This window comes from Papio anubis, chromosome 15 (assembly GCF_008728515.1).
Source record: "Papio anubis isolate 15944 chromosome 15, Panubis1.0, whole genome shotgun sequence".
NCBI classification, from domain to species: Eukaryota; Metazoa; Chordata; class Mammalia; order Primates; family Cercopithecidae; genus Papio; species Papio anubis.
The window spans coordinates 79,023,972-79,047,676 of record NC_044990.1 but is presented as its reverse complement, the minus strand read 5'-3'; the positions used below and the strand labels follow the sequence as shown (position 1 = coordinate 79,047,676).

The 23,705-nt window shown below is 42.3% G+C and overlaps 1 protein-coding gene across 8 annotated transcripts in view; it reads left to right on the top strand.

Annotated features, from left to right (window-relative positions):
- Window positions 1-21,987, top strand: part of TMTC4 (transmembrane O-mannosyltransferase targeting cadherins 4) — a 70,467-nt gene extending 48,480 nt beyond the window's left edge. For 6 of the 8 annotated variants that reach the window (XM_017951393.3, XM_031655647.1, XM_031655648.1 and 3 more), the window contains 7 exons: window positions 1,055-1,134; window positions 1,313-1,420; window positions 1,529-1,670; window positions 11,410-11,524; window positions 13,231-13,343; window positions 19,399-19,468; window positions 20,677-21,896. In XM_017951393.3, coding sequence (XP_017806882.1) covers window positions 1,055-1,134; window positions 1,313-1,420; window positions 1,529-1,670; window positions 11,410-11,524; window positions 13,231-13,343; window positions 19,399-19,468; window positions 20,677-20,825 — 777 coding nt within the window. In that variant the 3' untranslated portion in view covers window positions 20,826-21,896. Of the gene's footprint in view, window positions 1-1,054; window positions 1,135-1,312; window positions 1,421-1,528; window positions 1,671-11,409; window positions 11,525-13,230; window positions 13,344-19,398; window positions 19,469-20,676 lie in introns of all 8 variants that reach the window. The other 2 variants (XM_009192177.4, XM_031655649.1) reach the window with 1 other exon arrangement.
- Window positions 21,988-23,705: the final 1,718 nt, after the last annotated feature.

Sequence of the window (23,705 nt, the reverse complement as noted above, 5' to 3'; positions counted from 1 at the left end):
CTCTAGCCTGCATCCCTGCTCTGTGTGCTCCAGCCACACTGAGGCCTTTGCTCAGACCCTGTGAGAATAATACCAGAGACAGGGTGGCTTCAACAGCAGACACTCACTTCTCACAGTGCCAGAGGCTGGAAAGCCCATCAAGGTGCAGGCAGTTGGTTGTGTGGTGAGGGCCTGCCTCCTGGTTCACAGACGGTCTTCTCACTGTGTCCTCATGTGGCAGAAAGGGGGCATGGGAGCTCTCCAGGGCCTCTTTGACGAGGGCACTGATCCATTCATGGGCCTCCACCCTCATGACCCAATCACCTCCCACAGGCCCTGCTTCCCAACACCATCACATTAGGAGTCAGGATTTCCACATTTGGATTTGGGGAGTCCAGAAACATTCTGCTTAGAACAGAAACAGAGTAAAATGCTCTTGATGCTAGCTATAGAAGAAAGGTGCCATCCAAGAATGGGCCATATTTGCTTAAATGGGTGGACAGAATCATGCTTTCTTCCACTCATGTCCACATGAGATTGGACTTTGTTATCTCAACTCTCGTGGAGTGTGTAGGTGAGGGGGATTTGAGGTTTTGATGATAAAAACAAGCCAGGTGTGGTGGTGTGTATCTGTAGTCCCAGCTACTTGAGAGGCTGAGGCAAGAGAATCCCTGAATCCCAGGAGTTCAAGGCTGCAGTACGCTATAATTGTACCTGTGAATAGCTACTACACTCCAGCCTAGGCAACATAGCAAGACCCCATCTCTAAAAATCAAAAGTAAAATTTTAAAAAGCCAAGCTTTGTAGTTTTCTGGCTTTCTCTGGTGAGGTCTTTAGTTATTTCCCTTCTGTTGTGCTTTAGAGATGTACCATGCCTGTACCCCCTTTCTTCTGATCCTCTTACAGGGTTGGAGATGAAAGCACAAGCAACTCCTAAACCCTGTAAGGTTTTAGCTAAAGTTCTGGTGGGTGATTTTTTTCCTCATCCTTTTGTCTTCAGTTAGAAGATATGATGGGGTCCAGGCTCTGAACAAGAAGTCTATATGCTGATGGCCCAGTTATTCTCTCTCTGCAGGTTCACTACAACATTGGCAAAAACCTGGCTGATAAAGGCAACCAGACAGCTGCCATCAGATACTACCGGGAAGCCGTAAGGTATGGCGAGTATGTCTTACAGAGGAATTATGTACACAGATCGTTTTCACTTTCTGGTATGAAACACCCATTCCTTTAAAGACCCCAACTTTACAATATCTTTGCCGATTCCTGAGAGCTTAGTAAAAATTTACACTGAGTATTTAATGGTCAGCTTGGTTTTTCTTTCAACTTCCAGATTAAATCCTAAGTATGTTCATGCCATGAATAATCTTGGAAATATCTTAAAAGAAAGGAATGAGCTACAGGAAGCTGAGGAGTTGCTGTCTTTGGCTGTTCGAATACAGTAAGCATTGTTTTTATAATTATGCTAGTGACAAAGAAAGGAGCTCCTGCATTCCGTTGTCTAAGCCTTTTGTCTTCTTGTTTATCTTTGTGAAAACTGCTCCTCTAGGCCAGACTTTGCTGCTGCGTGGATGAATCTAGGCATAGTGCAGAACAGCCTGAAACGGTTTGAAGCCGCAGAGCAAAGTTACCGGATGGCAATTAAACACAGAAGGAAATACCCAGATTGTTACTACAACCTCGGGCGTCTGGTAAGCTCGGGGTGCCATGCCTGCGGAAGGAAAGATGAGTTCTTTTTCTTATTTATAATAAAATGACATAGTGACACCCACCTACCCCATACATTTTATGAAGTTCTTTCACATGTTTTTATCTCATTTGAAGGTAGCTGTTTGATTTCCTTATGAGTAATTTTTTAAAGCTCTCATTAGAGAGCAGTGCAGTGTGAATTAGTCAAGTTTAAGAAGTCACCCAGGCAAAAGGTTAAACCAAGGAATAAATTAAAATGTTAAAAATCCCATCCGCCCTGTAAAACAGTGCTCCAACAGGTAACTTCCTGATAAACATCGGTTTCTCTGTTTTTAAAACAAAAATTGAATAAGAACAGAAATTAAATAAACAAATCCGTAGTATGATTTCTGAGCTCCCTTGTTCTCCTTCTTCAAGGGAGCAGAGCTCTTCATCTGCAGGGAGCATTTCTCCCAAAAGCAGCTTTGGAGGGCATGGGATTTACTTAAAAGGGCTTTGACATTATTTGGTGGAAATAAAAAATAATGTGTTCTATAGTAGCTTTATATTTTTGGTTATTGACAGGATGTTTGTGAAGATCTGATTGCTCTTGATTTTCTTGACAAAAATAAAATGAGACACACACATAGCAAAATTCTTAAAACACAAATGGTTGTATTCTTCCTATAATCAACCATTTAATTTGGTTTCAAGAAACCAGATATGTACGTTCCTAATATATTTAGATGTATTCGATAAAAATTGCTAATTAAAAAAAATTTTGTTCATTTTAACCAAACTGGAATATATCCATAGTGATGTGACTTTCACGGAAGTTTATATGTAGATTTCCAGATTTTACTCAGCTTAGCCTTACAGGTAGGAAAGCATCCTCATGTTCTAAAGAGATACCTGCTTACCCTCATTTGAAAGGCCTGAAGCTTCTTGGTTTTGTTTATTTTTTTGTTTTGTTTTGTTTTGTTTTTTGAGACAGAGTCTCACTTTAAAGAATTCTTATGTTGTCAAAACTGGTAGTTCCCTTTGCTGCTTGTTGTGGGTGTGATGGCTTTCAAGGATACTTCATGGAGCTGGAGCGCTTGGCTGCACACAGGCCCTGAGAGCCAGCTCTCCCAGTGGCACGGCCGCGGTGCGTGCCATAGCTTCTGGAGGTGGTGTTTTGTTTTGTTTTGTTTTGAGACAGAGTCTCGCTCTGTCGCCCAGGCTGGAGTGCAGTGGCGCTATCTCGGCTCACTGCAAGCTCCGCCTCCCGGGTTCACGCCATTCTCCTGCCTCAGCCTCCCGAGTAGCTGGGACTACAGGCGCCCGCCACCACGCCTGGCTAATTTTTTGTATTTTTAGTAGAGACAGGGTTTCACCGTGTTAGCCAGGATGGTCTCAATCTCCTGACCTCATGATCCGCCCACCTCGGCCTCCCAAAGTGCTGGGATTACAGGCGTGAGCCACCGCACCCATCCTGAAGGTGGCGTTTCTACTGATAACAAATAGGTGACTCGCTTAGAGATGGAGGTCATGATGACCACAAGGAAGGGACTGGACCCATACAATGTACTACCCCCCAAGACAGCTTTAGGCACCAAGGAAGACCCTAATTTAGCCCCGTTCTTCACCAACAAGAAAATAGTGGGTGCATCTGTGAAGAGGACAACAGTGCTGTCATCTGGTTTTGGCTGCACAAAGGCAAGACCCAGCAATGCCCCAGCTGTGGAACCCATTACAAGCTGGTGTGTTGAGCGCCTGCACCAAGTTACTCAAAATGTGCTGTAAAGTTTCATCTTTCCAGTAAAGACTAGCTGTTGCATTGGCTCCTTTTCCCTCTGTAAAAAAAAACAAAAACAAAAACAAAAACAAAACCCTAACTAGTAGTTTCCAAACTTGACATGCATCCAGACTGTCCCACCCCATCTCACATTTAGGGAATCAAAGACTCTATAGAGAATCTGTATTTTTAAAATAACAATAATAAACTGGGCCCAGTGGCTTACACCTGTAATCCTGGCACTTTGGGAGGCCAAGGCGGGCAGATCACTTGAGATCAGTTCAAGACCAGCCTGGCCAACATGGCAAAACCACGTCTCTACTAAAAATACAAAAAATAGCCAGACATGGTGGTGTATGTCTGTAATCCCAGCTACTTGGGAGGCTGAGACAGGAGAATCACTTGAACCTGGGAGGCAGAGGTTGCAGTGAGACAAGATTGCGGCACTGCACTCCAGCCTAGGCAACAGAGCGAGATTCTGCCTCAAAAAAATTAAGTAAAATATCAGTAATGAATCACCCAGGTGATTCCAGTACCCTGTCGTTGGCCCTGCATCTGGGAAGCAGCTCTGTCTGAACTTGGATGACAGGGTAATCACGTCAGAGAGAAGCCATGGTTTGTGGGGAACAATCCTAGAAAACATTGCTTTACATTTATTGGAAAACAAGGCTTTGGTTTTTACCATAATGTGAATGTCTTTGGTCTTACTGTCTTTGTTTCTGGACTGGGTAGCCATGATTTTGCGAGTTGTGGAGATAGAATCTTATGAATGGAGAAAACAAGATGGCAGGAACGTCTGGCTAACGGTAAAATGTGACCTTTCCCCCTCTGCAGAAGTCCCTTTACGTGGACGAGTAATGCTTGTGTTAGAAATATTAAAGTAAAGTGGTTGCATGCATTAGTCTGTTTTCATAATACTGATAAAGATATTCCCGACACTGGGTAATTTATAAAGAAACAAAGGTTTAATGGACTCACAGTTCCACGTGGCTGGGGAGGCCTCACAATCAGGGTAGAAGGTGAAAGGTACAACTTACATGGCAGCAGGCAAGAGAGAATAAGAGCCAAGCAAAAGAGTTTTCCCCTAATAAAACCATCAGATCTCATGAGACTTAGTCACTACCATGAAAACAGTATGGGGGAAACCGCCTCCATGATTCAGTTATTTTTCACCAGGTCCCTCCCACAACACATGAGAATGATGGGAGCCACAATTCAAGATGAGATTTGGGTGGGGACACAGCCAAACCATATCATTGCATTTTTATTACTCAAAAAATGCAAAACATGTTTCAGTTATGATATGCCATAGGAAGATACATCCTCTATGTGCTGACTCCAGTGTGGAAAGGAGGAATTATTTCTTTCTGGGGACAGAGGCAAGGGTGGCAGGAGTGGCCGAACCCATGGAATGGCATGATGCTTGAACAAGGAAGATTAATGGCAAGATACTCCTTTGTCTCACATTAGCTTTCTCCAGAACCACTGACCTTGCGTGCATTTTTGTTCTTTTACATTTTAAAATTCTGTGCTTTATGACCTAGTTACCTGCTTTGATGTTGAAACCGCTTTCTCTGTGAGACCTGAAGATTCCAGGAGAGCTGAAACTATTATAATGATCAGCTGTTTGTTCCTGGGGTGAAGGGGAGGCTGTGAAACCTCAACATAATGTTATGAGTGGTGACTTCAAAATTCAATCACATACAAAGGAGGGGTGATCCTCACAAAGTTAGTGAAGTGAGAATAGGGGTGGGGTGGAGGATGGGAACACATGAGGTCTTACCTGCATTCATGCATTTGGGTGGTTATGAATATATGGGTGTAGGGATTATCGTTTCTGTTCACTATCTGTTAAACTAGTAGTCAAGTGACTAAATATGAGACTTGATATTCATATGAATTCTTCTTTTGTCCCTTTTTTTTCCTTTTCTGGAGGTTGCTCTTCTGTTACTTTATTGCTCACAAAGTGAGTGGGTCTGCCCACAGCCTCCCAGGTTATCCTCTAGGCTCTACAGCTTAGTCTTCTCCCCTCTCCTAGTAACTACCCGTCACTGCAGTTCCTTGGGATTTGGAAAATAGAGGATTTATAATAAATGCTCCTTCTGTAAGAGTGATGTCCAAAGGGAAGAATGTAGAGTATAAAGTACCAGCTTTCATCATGTGCTGTAGTCCTTGGGATTCATTACACTTTCACTTGGAAGATCATCTGTAGCATTGAACAGATTGAGACCTTGTACTGCTTTTTGTTTATATTGTTTACTAATTACGCTACCGTGAAATGGTCTTCCTGTGTTCCCTTCCGCCAACTGTTCCTGCTTATTTCAGGCTTTTGCTCTCCATTGTGGTTTAATTATCCAGCTTTTTCCTGTTTGACAGCTTAAAAGCATTAAGAGCTTAATCTTTAACAACTCAACCAACCCATTTATATATTGGCAAATAAGAACTTAATAACTTAAGAGGGTTTTTTTTTTTTTTTAATTGTTGGTGTTTTAAGAAATCACTCTCTAGTAACAGGAGACAGAGATTTGTTTTGATTTCTAGACCCCAATATGAAAAGCATATAAGGAAGTTCTCTTATGGAATAGGAAATCAGGAAGAGCGCGATTAATGGGACATATTACTAATCTTAGAAAGTTACAGTAATAGTGGCTAGAGGGATTACCGAAGACAATGCATGATGGAAGGACTGGATGTGTTCAAGAAAACAGAAACCATTCTAAGTGTTTTAGATAGAAAAGACTTAATATGGGGAATTGGTTAGACTATCATTGGAAGGCTGGCTGAGCAAAAACGGGATGGTAACATGAACTCAGAGGTTAAAGGGAATCCTATAGGTTTGGGAACAGACAGGAGAAAGTAGCACTACCAGGATTTAAGAAATCACAAGAGGTTCCAATCTCTGGAGCTACCACAGCCTCAAGAGCTGTGATCATGGGAGACAGACCACTGCTTCCACCCTGGGACGGTGGAGGAGGGGATATAGTCACTTCAGAGACACTGCCAGGGGAAGGAAGGAGAGAGTGAGAGTGGGAGGAAAGGACTGCTCCCCTCTCCCCACCACCTGGCAACTGTTGACAGAAAGGAACCAAAGGGTGAAGAAACCTGGGAAATGTAGTTGCAGACTCCCAGCCCCTGCTTCTCGGAGCAGAGTACAGAAGGGTGGGCGTAGGACTGCTGGGTAACTGATGTTACCCGTCTACTTCCTGGATGAGCAGTTTTGGTTAAATCACCACTTTTCTCTGCCTCTCTGAAAGTTTGTTCCCTTTGTGTGGATGCTATAAGATGAGTAGGGTTTGAGACAAAATGAAACCAAATTTTATCTGATTCAGTCTATTCTTCAATAAATAGCAGTAATAATTGTAGTAGTAACAGTAAAGTAGTAACGAATTTTGTCATGTTGGATAAATGAAGTTATGTTGGTTGTTCTGGGTGTGTTCAAATGTCACCATGGATTTTGTCCAAGTGACTCAAATGCATATTATGGTGGAGTGAATTGATCGGAGGAATCACTGGAACATCAAATAGAGATAATTAAGTGTTAGAATAATTAAGCATCCCAAATTATTTTAATTTTCTGAACTTTTCCTATCATTTCCTCATTAAAGGGGTAAAAATATTGTAACTTGAGTTTCTGAGTCTCATGGGAAATTCCGAGAACATCTTTAGCAAATGGATGTTCATAAGTGTTTCCATAATTCCATTAAAGCTTTCTTTTTCTTGCATAATATGCTATCTATTTGCTGTGTAGCATAGGACAAGTCAAAATGGTTTTGTCATCTAAAAAAAGGACAGACTTGCCAGTGAGTAAGTAAACAGTCTTAAACTCTGACAAATTGTGATCATTTGTACTTTTTGCAGAGTTAAAGGATCAAGTACACTCAAATAAAATGTGCATTTGAACTGAGATAAGAGGGCAACAGGGTCACCTGGTAAAAAAAATCCATCTCTCTCTCTCTCTCTCTCTGTGTGCTTTTATTAACTATGCAAATTGAGAGCTAGCCATTTTATATTCTGTTACCAATGTTAACATTCCCTCTCAAAAGAAGCAACAAAAATCTGGAAGCATTCCCCTTGAGAAATGGAACCAGGCAAGGATGCCCACTGTCACCACTCTTAACATGGTATTGGAAGTCCTAGCCAAAGCAATCGGGCAAGAAAAATAAATAAAAGGCATGTAAATAGGAAAAGAAGAAGTCAAGCTATCTATCTTCATGGACCATGTGATTCTACACCTAGAAAACCCAGCAGACTTTACCAGAAGGCTCCTAGAACTCATAAACAACTTCAGTAAAGTTTCAGGATACAAAGTCAGTGTACAAAAGTAAGAAACATATCTATATACTGATAACATTCAAGCTGAGAGCCAAATCAAGAATGCAATCCCATTTACAATAGCCATAAAAAGGGTAAAATACCTGGAAATTCAGCTAATCAAAGAGGTGAAGGATCTCTACAAGGAGAACTACAAAACACTGCTGAAAGAAATCAGAGGTGACACAAACAAATGGAAAAACGTTTCATGACCATGGATTGGAAGAATCAATATTGTTAAAATGGCCATACTGCCCAAAGCAATCTACAGATTCAACACTGTTCCTATCAAACTGCCAATGTCATTTTTCACAGAATTAGAAAAAAAGCTATTCTTAAATTCATATTGAACCAAAAAAGAACCTGAACAGCCAAAGCAATCCTCAGCATAAAGAACAAAGCCAGAGGCATCACATTACCTGACTTCAAACTATGCTATAAGGCTGTAGTAACCAAAACAGTATGGTACTGGTGCAAAAACAGACACACAGATGAGTGGAACAGAATACAGAACCCAGAAATAAAGCCACACACCTACAGCCATGTGGTCTTCAACCAATTTTTTTTTTTAAAAAAGCAATGGGGAGAGGGCTTCCTAGTCAATCATGCTGAGATAACTGGCTAGCCACAAAAGAGTGAAACTGGACCCCTACCTTTCACAATACACAAAAATTAACTCAAGATAGATTGAAAATTTAAATATAAGACCTCAAACTACAAGAATCCTAGAAGAGGCTGAGCTCAGTGGCTCACAGCTGTAATCCTAGCACTTTGGGAGCCAAGGTAGGCGAATGGCTTGAGCCCAGGAGTTTGAAACCAGCCTGGGCAACATGGCAAAACTTCATCTCTACAAAAAATCCAAAAAAATTATCTTGGCATGGTGGTATGTGCCTGTAGTCCCAGCTACCTGGGAGACTGAGGTGGGAGGATCACTTGATCCCAGGAGGTCAAGGCCATAGTGAGCCACTGGTTGCACCACATCACACCACTGCACTCCCACCTGGATGACAGAGTAAGACCCTGTCTTTAAAAAAAAAAGAATCCTGGAAGAAAACCTAGGAAACAGTATTCTAGACATCAGCCCTGGGAAAAAATTGGTGACTAAGTCCTCAAAAACAATTGCAACAAAAATGAAAATTGACCTAATTAAACCAAAGGGTTTCTGCGCAGCAGTAGGAACTATCAAGAGAGTAAACAGACGACCTACAGAGTGGGAAAAAATATTCATAAACTATGCATCCAATATCCAGATCTATAAGTAACAAATCAACAAGCAAAAAACAACCCCATTAAAAAGTGGGCAAAAGGCATGACCAGACACTTCTCAAAAGAAGATGTACAAGCAGCCAACAAACATGAGAAAATGCTCATCATCACTAATCATTAGGAAAATGCAAATCAAAACCACAATTGAGATACCATCTCACACCAGTCAGAATGGCTATTATCAAAAAGTGAAAAAACAACAGTCACTGGCAAGGCTGTGGGAGAAAAAGGAATGCTTGGACACTGTATATAAATTAGTTCAGCCATTGTGAAAAGCAGTTTAGAGATTTCTCATAGAACTTAGAACTGCCATTCGACCCAGTAATCTCATGACTGGTTATATACCCAAAAGAAATCATTCCACCAAAAAGACACATGCAGCTGGGTGCGTTGGCTCACGCTTGTAATCCCAGCACTTTGGGAGCCTGAGGCAGGTGGATCACAAAGTCAGGAGTTCAAGACCAGCCTGGCCAAGACGGTGAAAGCCCATTTCTACTGAAAATACAAAAATTAGCCGGGCATGGTGGCGGGTGCCTATAATCCCAGCTACTTGGGAGGCTGAGACAGAGAATTGCTTGAACCAGGGAGGTGGACGTTGCAGTGAGCCACAATCGTGCCATTGCACTCCAGCCTGGGTGACAAAGCAAGACTGCGTCTCAAAAAAACCCCAAAAATATGCAAAACCATGCATTCATATATGTTCATCACAACACTATTCACAATAGCAAAGACACAGAATCAACCTAGGTGCCCATCCACTGTAGACTGGAGAAAGAAAATGTACATATACACCATGGAATACGACACAACCATACAAAAAAAATCATGTCCTTTGCAGCAACATGGATGCCACTGGAGGCCACTATTCTAAGGAAATAAATGCAGGAACAGAAAACCGAATGCCGCATGTTCTCATAAGTGAGCACTAATACATAAAGATGGCAACCACAGACACTTGAGACTACTAGAGTGGGGAGACGAGGAGGCAAACAAGGGTTGAAACACTAACTATTGGGTACTGTGCTCACTACCTGGATGACAGGATCATTCATATCCCAAACCTCAGCATCACACAATTTACCCATGCAACAAACCTGCACATGTACATTCTGAATCTAAAATAAAAGTTGAAGGCCGAGCGTGGTGGCTCATGCCTGTAATCCCAGCACTGGGGGAGGCCAAGGCAGGCCAGTAATTTGAGACCAGCCTGGGCAACATCGTGAAACCCCATCTCTACTGAAAATAGAAAAATCAGCCAGGTGTGGTGACACGTGTCTGTGATCCCAGCTGCTCAGGAGGCTGAGGCATGAGAATTGTTCAAACTTGGGAGGCAGAGGTTGCAGTGAGCCAAGATCATGCCACTGCACTCCAGCCTGGCCGACAGAGCAAGACTCTGTTTCTAAACACATACATACATACATAGGCCTGGCGCGGTAGCTCCTGCCTATAATCCCAGCACTTTAAGAGGCCGAAGCTGGCAGATCACAAGGTCAGGAGTTCAAGACCAGTCTGGTCGACATAGTGAAACCCCATCTCTACTCAAAATAGAAAAAAATTGCCGGGCATGGTGGTGTGCACCTGTAATCCCAGCTACTCGGAAGGCTGAGGCAGGAGAATCACGTGAATTCAGGAGGTGGAGGTTGCAGTGAGCTGAGATCGCACCATTGCACTCTAGCCTGGGCAACAGTGCGAGATTCTATCTCAAAAATAATAATAATAAAAGTTGAAATTATAAAAAATAAGAAAGCAACAGGTATTTTTCTCCTTCCTAAATGAAGCAAACAAACTTGAAAGTGCCAAGAGGTTTTACCTTACCATAGGAGACTTTTCCAAGGATTTTACAAAGTAGGTCTGATATGCTCCTGTTTTTATATTTACGTTAGACGCAGGCAGGAAGAGGCCCCGAGACCACCCTTCAGAAGGTGAATTGGACACATAGCTTTTGATCATGAGAAACATTTTGTTTACTGTTCTAAGTAATACTTTATCAACAATGAACTTATGAAGTCTTTAGTGAAAAAGACTAATGATGAGGCTTGCTTCAGTATTTCAGCAGTCTGAAATACGATTTGATTCCTAAAATCACTAAATAACAGGAAATGAGACATTACAGGTTTGGACCTGGTTCTTATTCCTGCTTTACCGTTTCTAGTCTATAACTTTGGGCAAGTTCATTTCCTCATGCCTTAGTTGCTTCATCTGTAAAATGGGGATAACAGTAGTATTTACTTCATTGGTATTGTTTTGAGGATTCAGCGAGTTGATATGAAAAACTAGAAGCTACATAAATTAAAGTTAGGTTGGTTTTTTATTTTTGTTTGTTGGGCTTTTTCTTTTGTTTCATAATGTCTTGGAACGAGGAAGCAGGAAACTTGGAATACTAATTTTTTGGTGTGTTTTATTTTCAGTATGCAGATCTCAATCGCCACGTGGATGCCTTGAACGCGTGGAGAAATGCCACCGTGCTAAAACCAGAGCACAGCCTAGCCTGGAACAACATGATTATACTCCTCGACAATACAGGTACAGAGAGGTGGATGGAACAAATCTCAGGACATGGCTCCACAGTAAAGTGCCACTGAAGACTTAGGAAATAGAGATTATTGTGCTTTTTTTCCCCGAGTTTTAAAAAAAAATATGAAGTTAAATATTTTATATTACAAAAATGTCTATTCTTCTAGAAAATGGAATTTCTAGGCTGGGCACAGTTACTCATACCTGTAATCCCAGCATTTTGGGAGCCCGAGGCAGGCAGATCACCTGAGGTCGGGAGTTCGAGACCAGCCTGACCAACATGGAGAAACCCCATCTCTACTAAAAATATAAAATTAGCTGGGTATGGTGGCACATGCCTGTAATCCCAGCTACTCGGGAGGCTGAGGCAGGAGAATTGCTTGAACCCGGGAGGTGGAGGTTGCAGTGAGCCAAGATAGCACCATTGCACTCCAGCCTGGGCAACAAGAGCAAAACTCCATCTCAAGAAAAAAAAAAAAAGAGAGAAGAAAGAAAATGGAATTTCTTTAGACATACCGGAATGTGAATTCTGGGAACGTCACACTTCATCTAGAACTGGGGTTGAGTAATGGGGGAGAGGTATGACAGTATCTTGTTTCTTCTGAAGCCTGTTATCTGCCATTGGCCATCCTTTAGGGCGCTGGGAGCACCCAGAAGTGAGCAAGAATGGCCTTGGGGCTAATGACATGGATAGTGCTAGGTCCATGCCCCAAGTTAAGGGACTTCACTAAAACGAGCCCCCTCAGTCTACACTCAGAGCCATGGATTCTTTCTTTTTATATGATGCTAATTGACTTGAAGATCTGGTTTCCTATCCCCGAGCAGACCAGATTCAATTAATGAGGAGTTACTCTGCCTCCTTCACTTTAAAACTCCAAATGTCTTTTAAGAAATGATGGTGTTAGGAACAGAAAGGCAAATATCACATGCTCTCACGTGCATGGGGGATCTGAAAAAATGGACGTTGTGGAGCTAGAGAGCAGAACAGTAGTTACTAGGGTCTGGGAACGGGGCAGGGACAAAGATAGGTTGGTTAATGGGTACACACACAGATAGAAGGAGTCAGTTCTAGTGTTCCATTGCACAGTGGGGTGACTGTAGTTAACACTTTATGATATATTTCAAAAAAGCTAGAAGATTTGAAATGTTCCTAACGTAAAGAAATGATCAATATTTGAGGTGATAGTTGTCTTAAATACCCTGATTTGATCACTATACATTGTATGCATGTATCAAAATATCACATGCACCCCATCAATATGTAGTTATGTGTCAATAAAAATATGTTAATGATGGTGTTAATTTGATCATCTGCGTGGTATAGAGCAGATACATGCTTGTTTCTAGGGAAAATACAGAATGTATACTTCAATGTGATAAATTCTCAGTTATGAAAGTGTTACTGTCATCCTCTTATTTTGCAGATTTGTTTGGGTATAACTGGTATCTGAGGAAAAATTAAAACTAGGTTTCAGATGGTTTTACAGAAGTTAATCAAAAGCTGTTTATATGTTGTATCAGAAATGTGCTGAATCGCAGTGGCTTTGCCACTGATAAGGTCGTGTGTGTATTTGTATGTGGGTGTGTATTACATGATCTACACAGATTTTCTTCAGTAGTTTATTCATAATTGTCATGTGCTGTGCTGTTAGTTAGAGGCTAAAATGCGAGTACAACATTAACATGTCTTTTATTTTTCCATGTTTTACTCCCAGGTAATTTAGCCCAAGCTGAAGCAGTTGGAAGAGAGGCACTGGAATTAATACCTAATGATCACTCTCTCATGTTCTCGTTGGCAAACGTGCTGGGGAAATCCCAGAAATACAAGGTGCGTAAACCGCAGGCTGTGAGTTCTTGCAGTTAATGCCAGCATCTGACAGAAGCCGTAAGTGTTACTTCTGCCCAGTTAAATTAGGAATCAGGCCAAAACAGTGGCAGCGGTGCACCAATGCGGCTTGGTCAGTTTGTTTCCTGGAAAAGTTGCTTCAAAGACAGCAGTGTGGGGGCCAAACCCAGTGTCCTTTCTCATCAGAATTAACCACCGTTGTTCACACGTGGAGAGAGGAAGAGAAGCCCAAGGAAGGGGCAGGAGCAGGCAAGGAACTGTGGAATGGTTGGCCGCAGAGGCCGGGCACGCTGGTGCGAGAGGAGGACTCGGGCAGCCACAGTGCATCCCCGGAGGTGCCCCAGTCCCACCCTGGCACAATGGGGTTTGACTCTGTCACTTGCACATGGGCTGGAGCTCTGGGTTTTATCTGCAGGTTCCATCTTCTGCACAAAAGAATAAGCGACCCATGGAGGATGCATGACTGGTTCTTGCTGCTTCCAGGTTTTTCTTTATCTGAGTTATACAGGCCACCAGCAAGGCCCAGAGTTTTCTGACCAACAAAAACCACAAGATACTAAATCTTTGCTCCAGTTGGCAGCCAGGGTGGAGCAGGAATAGGCTGTGCATAACTCCCTGTGTGTTGAAGGGGACTGGTTGTAAACTTTAATTTTGTCTATCAGAATCACTGAGGGAGCTTGTTAAAGCAGAGATGCCCAGATTCTCCCTACAAGGGATTGGCTTCGTGGATTAGGTCAGGTCAGGGAATATACATTTTTACCTAGCATCCTGGGTGTTGAACACAGATATCACAGAAGTAGTGCCTTAGTCATTTCTTAAGAGAAATACTTTATTCCAGAATCAGCGGCTATATCTTATTTTGATCACTCAGCCTATGTATAAGACCTAAAGGCAGCAACTAGCTAACATCGGTCCAGTGTTATTCACTTCTCTTTTTCTGTTTAATACATGTCATTATTAGTATAATTTTCTATAACAATGGTAAGATAATTTCATGCATTTCTCTAGTTTTATAATGTTGGGGAGTTGAATAGCTTCATTATACACTTTTAAAATTTCTAGGTTTTGCTCCAGAAATAGCTTTTTGAGAGGGTTTAGTTTTATTTTTTATGAATCTACTTGTGTAGCAGGGGAAGGAGGTGAGGTTTACAGGTTTCCCTTCTAATGACCTTTCCAGCCATCTGTCAGCCTGGGACAGGTCCCAAGTCTCAGTTCTCCTCCAGTGACCCAGCTATAGCGAGTCTTCTTGAAGACTTGGCTTATATAATCGTATTGATTTTTCTATCATCACACAGTCTGTAAACTGCTGGAATTTCTATTAAGGGGACAGAACCCAGAGTTCGTTTGGCTTCCAGTTCATGTTGTTCTTCCCCCAACCCCCAAATAAACTAGAAAATACTCTGTAAAACAGAATGAAGAAATCAGCTTCCTCTTTCTCTACACATTTTGCATTTTAATTATCAAGGCCAAGGCGCTGGGCCTAACGTAAGGAAACAGAAGGTGAAATCTGAAACACAGAACTCACGATGAGACCTTCAGGAGCTACCAAGTGGGGGGAACATGATGTGACTTCCTGAGCCCTGGCATCAGCCACCAAGCAAGCATTCCATGTATTTTTTTTATTAAGGGTTTGAATTTTAAACAACTGTTTAGATTTTCCTCTTATAATGCAAAAATGATACCGGTTGGCCAGGCGCGGTGGCTCAAGCCTGTAATCCCAGCACTTTGGGAGGCCGAGGCGGGTGGATCACGAGGTCAGGAGATCGAGACTATCCTGGCTAACATGGTGAAACCCCGTCTCTACTAAAAATACAAAAAATTAGCCGGGCACGGTGGCGGGCGCCTGTAGTCCCAGCTACTTGGGAGGCTGAGGCGGGAGAATGGCGTGAACCTGGGAGGCGGAGCTTGCAGTGAGCCGAGATCACGCCACTGCACTCCAGCCTGGGAGACACAGTGAGACTCCGTCTCAAAAAAAAAAAAAAATGATACCGGTTGCTAATGGTCAGCTGCATCCCTGGCACTGCTTGTTTCAGGATGGAGTGAAAGGGTCTGTTTCCTTGCAGAGCACTGGGCAGGATGTTCCAGAGAAGAGGGGATATGGTGGTGAGTTGCAGGGCTGGGTGAACAGACCCTTCAGCCCAGCTATCTTGATGGCAGAGCAGGTGTCTGCTGCCCAACAACTCACTTTTTACCCAAGCGCGTGTGTTTTATTTATCATGCACTTGGTAAATCTCCTCAGAGAGCCTGGAGGCTTGAAGTTGGAGCTAAGCCTTCAGTCCCAGTTCTGTATCTCCATTGCTGTCAGGCAGTTACAAAGCACCCGGTTAAGTAATTGTAAAATGATCGCATGCATCTCTCATTTGACCCTGAAATGTTCAGGGTTCCAGAACCTATTTTGAGGTGTTGATAGGCAGAGGGAGTGTTCTCGTTATATCTGCGTGGCTCTAAGCACCTTTTTATCCTATCTAAGCAGCCCTTTTTAAAACCTAACAGCAGTCGGCCTCTCTGGGCCTCAGTTTGTTCATCTATAAAATGGAGATAGTGATCTGCCCAACCTCTTGACAAGGTGATACAAAAAAATGCACAACATAATTTGCAACTATCAAATGGTTAATGTGTATATGCATATATATATATGTATGTATAGTGAGCATTCAATCATTCAGTGGATCTCTAGGGATCATTAAAATGTATTAAAACAGGCACCTGTAGTCCCAGCTACTCGGGAGGCTGAGGCAGGAGAATGGCATGAACCTGGGAGGCGGAGTTTGCAGTGAGCAGAGATCGCGCCACTGCACTCCAACCTGGGCAACAGAGCGAGACTCTGTCTCAAAAAAAAAAAAAATGTATTAAAATTTATGTTACTTCTTGCCATTTAATTTCCAATTTCAAGCTAATGTGGTAAAGCAAAAATAGAAAAGTAATGTTTTTCAGTGCTTAAATTATTGCTTCTCGTACTGATTTCTTTTTTTGTAGTGCTAATTCCAATGGCCCGGTAGCTTAAGTGCAGGTTATGTTGATAAAGTCAGTTTCCTAAGCTCCAGACATTTATGTCACACCTTTATGATTTTTTTTTTCTTGCCACATCTAGATGTTACCTTATTTACTTGACATTTTTATTTAAATAGATTTTTAACACGAATATATTTAAACGAGAAACAATGCATCATTACTATAAATATAGGGTAACTGAAAGTTAAATAATCATACTAAATCCCAGCTAGATGCTATTGCTGGCCAAGGCTCTGAGCTCTCTTAGCTTCAAGGAGAGATTGGCAGGTGTGTTGAGGGTAGGGCCCACACACCACCACCAAGCGCAGACTTCAGCCCGATGCAATCAGAAGGAAGGAGGGAGAATAGAGAATAACTCTCTTCCTGTGTGAGTCACGGTTTCAACTTCACATCAGATCACCCATGTTACCCTTCCTATTCTAGCAGAGGCACAGTGGCCCCTGTGTTCCAGAGTATTCTTGGGTGGTTGCTGTGGCTGAAATGACCTCCACCCACCCGGGCTTCCTCACCTAGACGTAGAGACTAGCGCTTGTTCCTACCTAGAGACACAATTTGCAAGGCTTTCTCAAGTCCTACGCCTTTGTTAATTACATTTTGTCTAATATGCTTTAGAAAATAATACATTATTTTTCCCCTTTCTGTTGAGAAAAAAATATCCCCAACTCTAAATGTGAGTTTATTGGTTCATTGGCATAAATCGGCTCATTGCCTGGGTCTTTACACATCCAGAGACCTCCACAGAAGATCAATTTATAAACAGTTCACTGCTTTCCTGAATGAGGCCATTAGAAGCCCTGATTTAATAGATGAACGTTTCATGGGCTTTGAATACTCACAGATGCTGCGTTCTAAAGAGGCCCATCCAACCCCACTCCCAGGCCCAGGTACAGGCCCAGGGGCTGCCCCCATGACTTGGATAAAGCCAGACTGGCCCACCCACACCTCCTCTCAAACCAGCCCTTCCTCCTGACACCCCTTCTTTTGTCCACATGCTGTCATGTTTCTGTTGCCCTGGCTTGGAAATCTTGACTCATTTTTCCTCCGTTGTCCCCCTGGCCCAGTGCTCTCTGCCTGTTCTTCCTCATCCCTGTTCCTTCACACCGGCCTCCTCCTCACCCTGCAGAGTTTGGGCCCAGCCCTGCTGAGAGCAGTAGCCCTCTAACAAGTTGTCAGATCTGAGCCCTTCCCTGTCTTCAGCACCACTGTGTCCCCCAAACTGCTGACTCCTCAATGTCCTGAATGATGTTCGTCCTCACAGGCATCTGAGAACTTAGCTGAATAAATAAATGAATTTAGCAACACTAGAAAACTCCTCACTTTTTGTCCCTAAGCCATTTCTCTCCAGTTAACACTACTTCATTTACAGGTAGGGAAGTATTTTTGAGTAGATTTGGTTCCCTGACCTTCCTGTGTCTCAAGTTTTAGGTTTTAAATGCAAATGTTTGAAAATCATCAGAAACAGCCCAGCAACTCAGAAACCCCTGCAAAGCTACACAACTCATTTGACTTTCTTTCTGCAGCCTTCCTGATATGGCCAGAGTCTTAACCCTCTTGGAAGGAGTTTCAGCCCCTGAAACTTGGAATGTAGACACTGACTTTGAACTGACATCCCATATGTTATCCTCATGTCTTTCTTAAGTCCCTCTTGGATGACATTTTTAAAATATAAATATTTCTCTGCCAGCTCTGTCCAAAAGGTCATGGTTTTGGAGGTGGTTCCCCCACATTTCCCAGCCGATTTATCAGGGGTACCACAGGCTGTAACAGGGCAAAGGAACTGGTGGTCTTGCACATTATAAAATGCACAGTCCCAGATGTGGGAAGCCCACCTGGAAAAATTCATGTATGACCCAGGTAGAAGGCACTAGAACTATCCCCACACCAACAAATTTGGTTGGTTAAGCTCAGTGTGTGATACCGAATTTTTTTTTTTTTTAAGGCAGCGTCTTGCTCCCTTGCCCAGGCTGGAGTGCAGTGGTGCAGTCTCGGCTCACTGCAACCTCCACCTCTTGGGTTGGAGCAATTCTCCTGCCTCAGCCTCCCGAGTAGCTGGGACTACAGGCACGCACCACCACACCTGGCTAATTTTTGTATTTTTAGTGGAGACGGGTTTTCACTATGTTGGCCAGGCTGGTCTCGAACTCCTGACTTCAAGTGATCTGCCTACCTTGGCCTCCCAAAGTGTTGGAATTACAGGCATGAGCCACCATGCCCAGCATGTGATACTGATTAAAACATGCTGCCCTTAAGGAATGTGAAGGTGGATGGAGTGAACAGCACCCCCAGGGCACATGTCAGTAAAAACAGGTTAGGCGTCTTTATTTCTCAGCATTACGGTAGAAGGGGCCAGCCAGCCAGCAGTTCTCAGCAGTGATCAGGGTAGGAAGACACTTTGCCCTGCCTCTTAGTGGCCAGGTTGGAAGTGAGGATGACTTGGAAGAAATGCAAGGTTGTACAAGAATCAGTTCACCCCCATCAGGGGCATTTGGTCATGGTCATGTCCGGTACTGTGACAATGTAGTTGACAGGTGGCCATTCCTTTCTCTTTTCTGCTCATCCTTTCCAGATGGATGCGGCGGCTTCTGGGCTGCCCAGAGTGTTGTAGGTTCTTGGGGGAGAGGAAATGGGCCTCAACTCCTACCCCGGGAGCTCTGGAAATGGCATTGGCATGGGCGTGCTCCACGGCTCAGCCCTTTCCTGTTCCCTGGGCCTCCTGTCTTCATCACGCACCCTGACCTGGGCGACTTGCATAACATTGCGGAAGTCCAACCACTGCAGGGAGGCAGGTGGTGGCACTCACGAACATGTTCGTCCCCTCTCTGCGGCCACTGCTCCCTCCCGCTGCCCCTTGTCAGCCTCTCTCTGGCAGAGCGTGGCCCCCCCGGGCCTTCTGAGTGTCTCTAGAGGAATGCAGTGATGCAAAAGGAGGTGGTTAAAAGTTTGACAACCATAGGTGATAAAACTGGGAACTGCTTTTGCTTCGTGTACAATAAATATCTTCCTTTTTATATTTCTCATTTTTTAGGAATCTGAAGCTTTATTCCTCAAGGCAATTAAAGCAAATCCAAATGCTGCAAGTTACCATGGTAATTTGGGTAAGAAAAATGTTCAACTTGAATCGTGTTGAAATTCTATTACTTTAATGAAGTGGGTGCATGTCTATAAAATTGATGTTGGGAGAGTAGTTTTTTCAAAGCTAACCTGGCTTTACAGTGTGATTCTGTTATTACATTAAAGATAGCAAAGTGATAGCCACACTTCCAAATCTTAATTGCATGACCAGAACGGCCCTAAAGTTGCCCACTCTGTTTATCACCTTCTCATGATGAAACTCAGATTGTCCTTCTTTGTGTTAAGCTGAGAAGGGTGAGATCGGATCAAGAGAATGAGGCTATGGTTACGAAGGGTTATCCTAGTAAATGAATCGTATGTTCTTTGGAAGCTTGCCATTGAACTTACCTCCTTTTCCTTCCTTCTTACAGAGTAGACCTTCCCCTTCCAGCCTGGTCTTCTGCTTTCTTATATCCTCTTATGCCTTGGCTAAAATGCATTTATAATCATTTATTCCCTAGAATTCATTTCTTGCACCCTTTCGTGTCTCCATGGTTAAGATGTTTAGAGCATAGCATGGTGATGTTTAGAATGCCCACAGAAATGTTTTTGGACCAAAGCTGTTCTCTACCAACTCTGAAGCTTCTCTTCACAAAAGCCAACAAGCATCCACAGGTGCTCTTCTGCCCATATAGAAAGTTAGTTTTACTAACAAAATCACTGCCATGATCAGAGGCTAATCATCCTAATGATTAGGTTTTTTGTAACTATCATTTTGATATTAGAGGCCTTATTTCCAAATGGCCCCACACAAGCTTTTACTTCCCCAAATGGTGTGGGGAAATATCTATTTAAAATAAACAGCTGAACTTCTGCATAGTCAAGGCTCTAGGCAGCGCCTAGCATCCGTCACCCCCACCTGCCATACCCAGCCTTGCTTCCTGGAAATTTCATGGCAGCACTGAGACATTGCGTGTAGTCTTCTTACTTCTTTATGTAATAATGTTCCTATAGGCAGATGTATCCTGTCTAGTGCTATGAAGAGCCCTAGGAGTAACTGGCAGTAAATGGATAATCATCAGGGAGTGTGATTACAATAAATAAAGTTTTCAGTACAAACAATATTGTTTCATACAATTGACTTTTGAAAGCTGTTTGCATAGGATCGGTAATATTTCTTTGTCCAAGAGGGTAGGAATTCGGCACATTACTCAGAAGCATTCCCAGTGAAATTTATCTCCTGCTATTTCAGCTGTGCTTTATCATCGCTGGGGACATCTAGACTTGGCCAAGAAACACTATGAAATCTCCTTGCAGCTTGACCCCACGGCATCAGGAACTAAGGAGAACTATGGTCTGCTAAGAAGAAAGCTAGAACTAATGCAAAAGAAAGACGTCTGATCCTTTTTCCTTCATGTTTTCAGTTTGAGTGTGTGTGTGCATGAGGCATATCATTAATAGTATGTGGTTACATTTAACCATTTAAAAGTCTTAGACATGTTATTTTATTGATTTTTTCTATGAAAACAAAGACATGCAAAAAGATTATAGCACCAGCAATATACTCTTGAATGCTTGATATGATTTTTCATTGAAATTGTATTTTTTCAGACAACTCAAATGTAATTCTAAAATTCCAAAATTGTCTTTTTTAATTAAACAGAAAAAGAGAAAAAATTATCTTGAGCAACTTTTAGTAGAACTGAACTTTCATTTGGGATCTGAGCCTTGTCGTGTATGGACTAGCACTATTAAACTTCAATTATGACCAAGAAAGGATAGACTGACCCCTACAATTTGTATAAATATTGAACGTGTCTATATATTAGCATTTTTATTTAATGACAAAGCAAATTAAGATTCTTGTTTTTTTATCTCTTTTTTTAAAACAATATACTGTGAACTTTGTAAGGAAATATTTATTTGTATTTTTATGTTTTGAATAGGGCAAATGGAATGAGGAATGGAAATTGTAACATGTAGTATATCTAGATCTATATGCTTTTCCCCATAGGAAGAAATTGACTTCTGCAGTAGTTTTTGGATGCTCTGACTTGTGCAATTTCAATACATAGGAGGTTATGTAATATAATATTTTACATAAACAATTACTATCAGTTGAAAGTTCAGGCCATGCTTTAGGCAAAAGCAGGCAGCCTCACATCTTTATTTTTGTTACATCCAAGGTGAAGAGGGCAACACATCTGTGTAAGTTGCTTTTTAGTGTTTTTAACTGAAAAGCCTTTTTCCATTTTGCTTAATGAAACTACAGACATTATCCAGAAAATGCAAAATTTTCTCTCAAATGGAGCCACATTCGGGGAATTTGTGGTATTTTTAAGAATGGAGTTGTTCCTGCTGTTATTTGATCCAAACAATGTTTTGTTTTGTTCTTCTCTGTATGCTGTTGACCTAATGATTTATGCAATCTCTGTAATTTCTTATGCAGTAAAATTATTACACAAACTAGCATGAAAATGTCAAATTGCTTTCTTAATCGATGATTTTCTAGTAGTGAACTTTATATCCTCCTTTACCTTAAAATGAAATCAAAGTGACCATATCATCTTTTATGTGGCTTCTATTTGACGTGGGGACCATTTCATAGAATTGCACTACAGTGTTTTCCAAGTTCAGAGAACGGAGTGAATAGATCCACACTGAGAGGAATTTGATTCTCTGGACTCACTTTTTGGGGGCAGATCTGTGTAGTGTTTAAGTCAGTAATTGTAACTTCTGGTGGTTGAAATAGATCAAGAAATAAAGTGCTGTGTGTAAAATACTTCTTTTTTTTTTTTTTTTTTTTTTTGAGATGGAGTCTTACTCTGTCTCCCAGGCTGGAGTGCAGTGGCACCATCTCAGCTCACTGCAGCCTCCGCCTCCCAGGTTCAAGCGATTCTCCTGCCTCAGCTTCCTGAGTAGCTGGGATTACAGGCGTGCACCAACACGCCTGGCTAATTTTTGTATTTTTAGTAGACATGGGGTTTCACCACATTGGCCAGGCTGGTCTGGAACTCATGACCTCAAGTGATCCATCCACCTCGTCTTCCCAAAGTGCTGGGATTACAGGCGTGAGCCACCACACCTGGCCTTCAAATATTTCTTAAATGGTCCCAAAACAACAGTAATAATTTATAGCTTTCTTCAGTGGCGAAGACCATCTTCCTCTTATTTATGTTCCTATAGTGCTTCACTTGTCCTATGATAGATGCACTATATGCTTTGTTGATTTTTTTTAAAGCAAACTTCTTTTTTTGAAACAGTACTTGTCTATTGAGAGTAATCAAAAAATGATGTTTCTTACAAAAGCCCCTTCAGGATCCTCTTTTTTTTCCTACCAATTCTAAAACTAGTGCCAAATCAAGTTATGCAAACCTGGACCCCTGCCTACCGACAAATTCCCTTAGCTTTCACTGCTTCAGCTTCCAGCATTTCCATCGTAGCTGTTTTCTTTCCAGAGAACACAGTGATTGATTTGATTGATATTTCAGGAAGTCTTTGTGCAGATTTTGGAAGCATACCACACTGGCTCCCTTTTCTTCTTTTTCCATCTTAAGGCAGCCACCCTCTTTGTTTCTTGGCTTTCCTTTCCAATGAGACTGAAGTGGAAGGCCACCTCGCAGTTCTTCTCTTACTTGGAGTCTTTTACTCTTTCAATGTTTTTATCACTAATGACAGTTGGGAGGCAGGTGTCAAAACAAACATGGGGAAGTCAGAAGTTTGAGACTTCATCATCCTTCTCTTCCTCGATAGCAAACATCAGCAAACCTGGAAAGAGGCTTGGAGCTGGGTGTTGGTTTGTTGGGTGGTTTAATATATGTAGCACATGTGAAAATGCAGCACTTCTTCCCTGTTCTTGTTTGGATTTTTAAAAATTTAAACGCAGGCTTACATTTGTTTCTCTCCCAAGTTCATCCTGTCAGGCATAGCCTACAGGCCTTGACAGGGCCCCTTGAGGTTCTCATCCTGTCACATTGCTTACAGATGTTCTTTCTCTCTCTCTCTTTTTTTTTTTTTTTTGAGACAGGGTCTCACTCTGTCACCCAGGCTGGAGTGCAGTGGTGCGATCTTGGCTCACTGCAACCTCTGCCTCCCGGGTTCAAGTGATTCTCCCACCTCAGCCTCCTGAGTAGCTGGGACTACAGGCACGTACCACCATGCCTGGATAATTTTTATATTTTTTGTAGAGACAGGGTTTTGCCACGTTGCCCAGGCTGGTCTTGCATTCCTGGGCTCAAGTGACCCGCCTGCCCTGGTCTCACAAAGTGCTGGGATTACAGG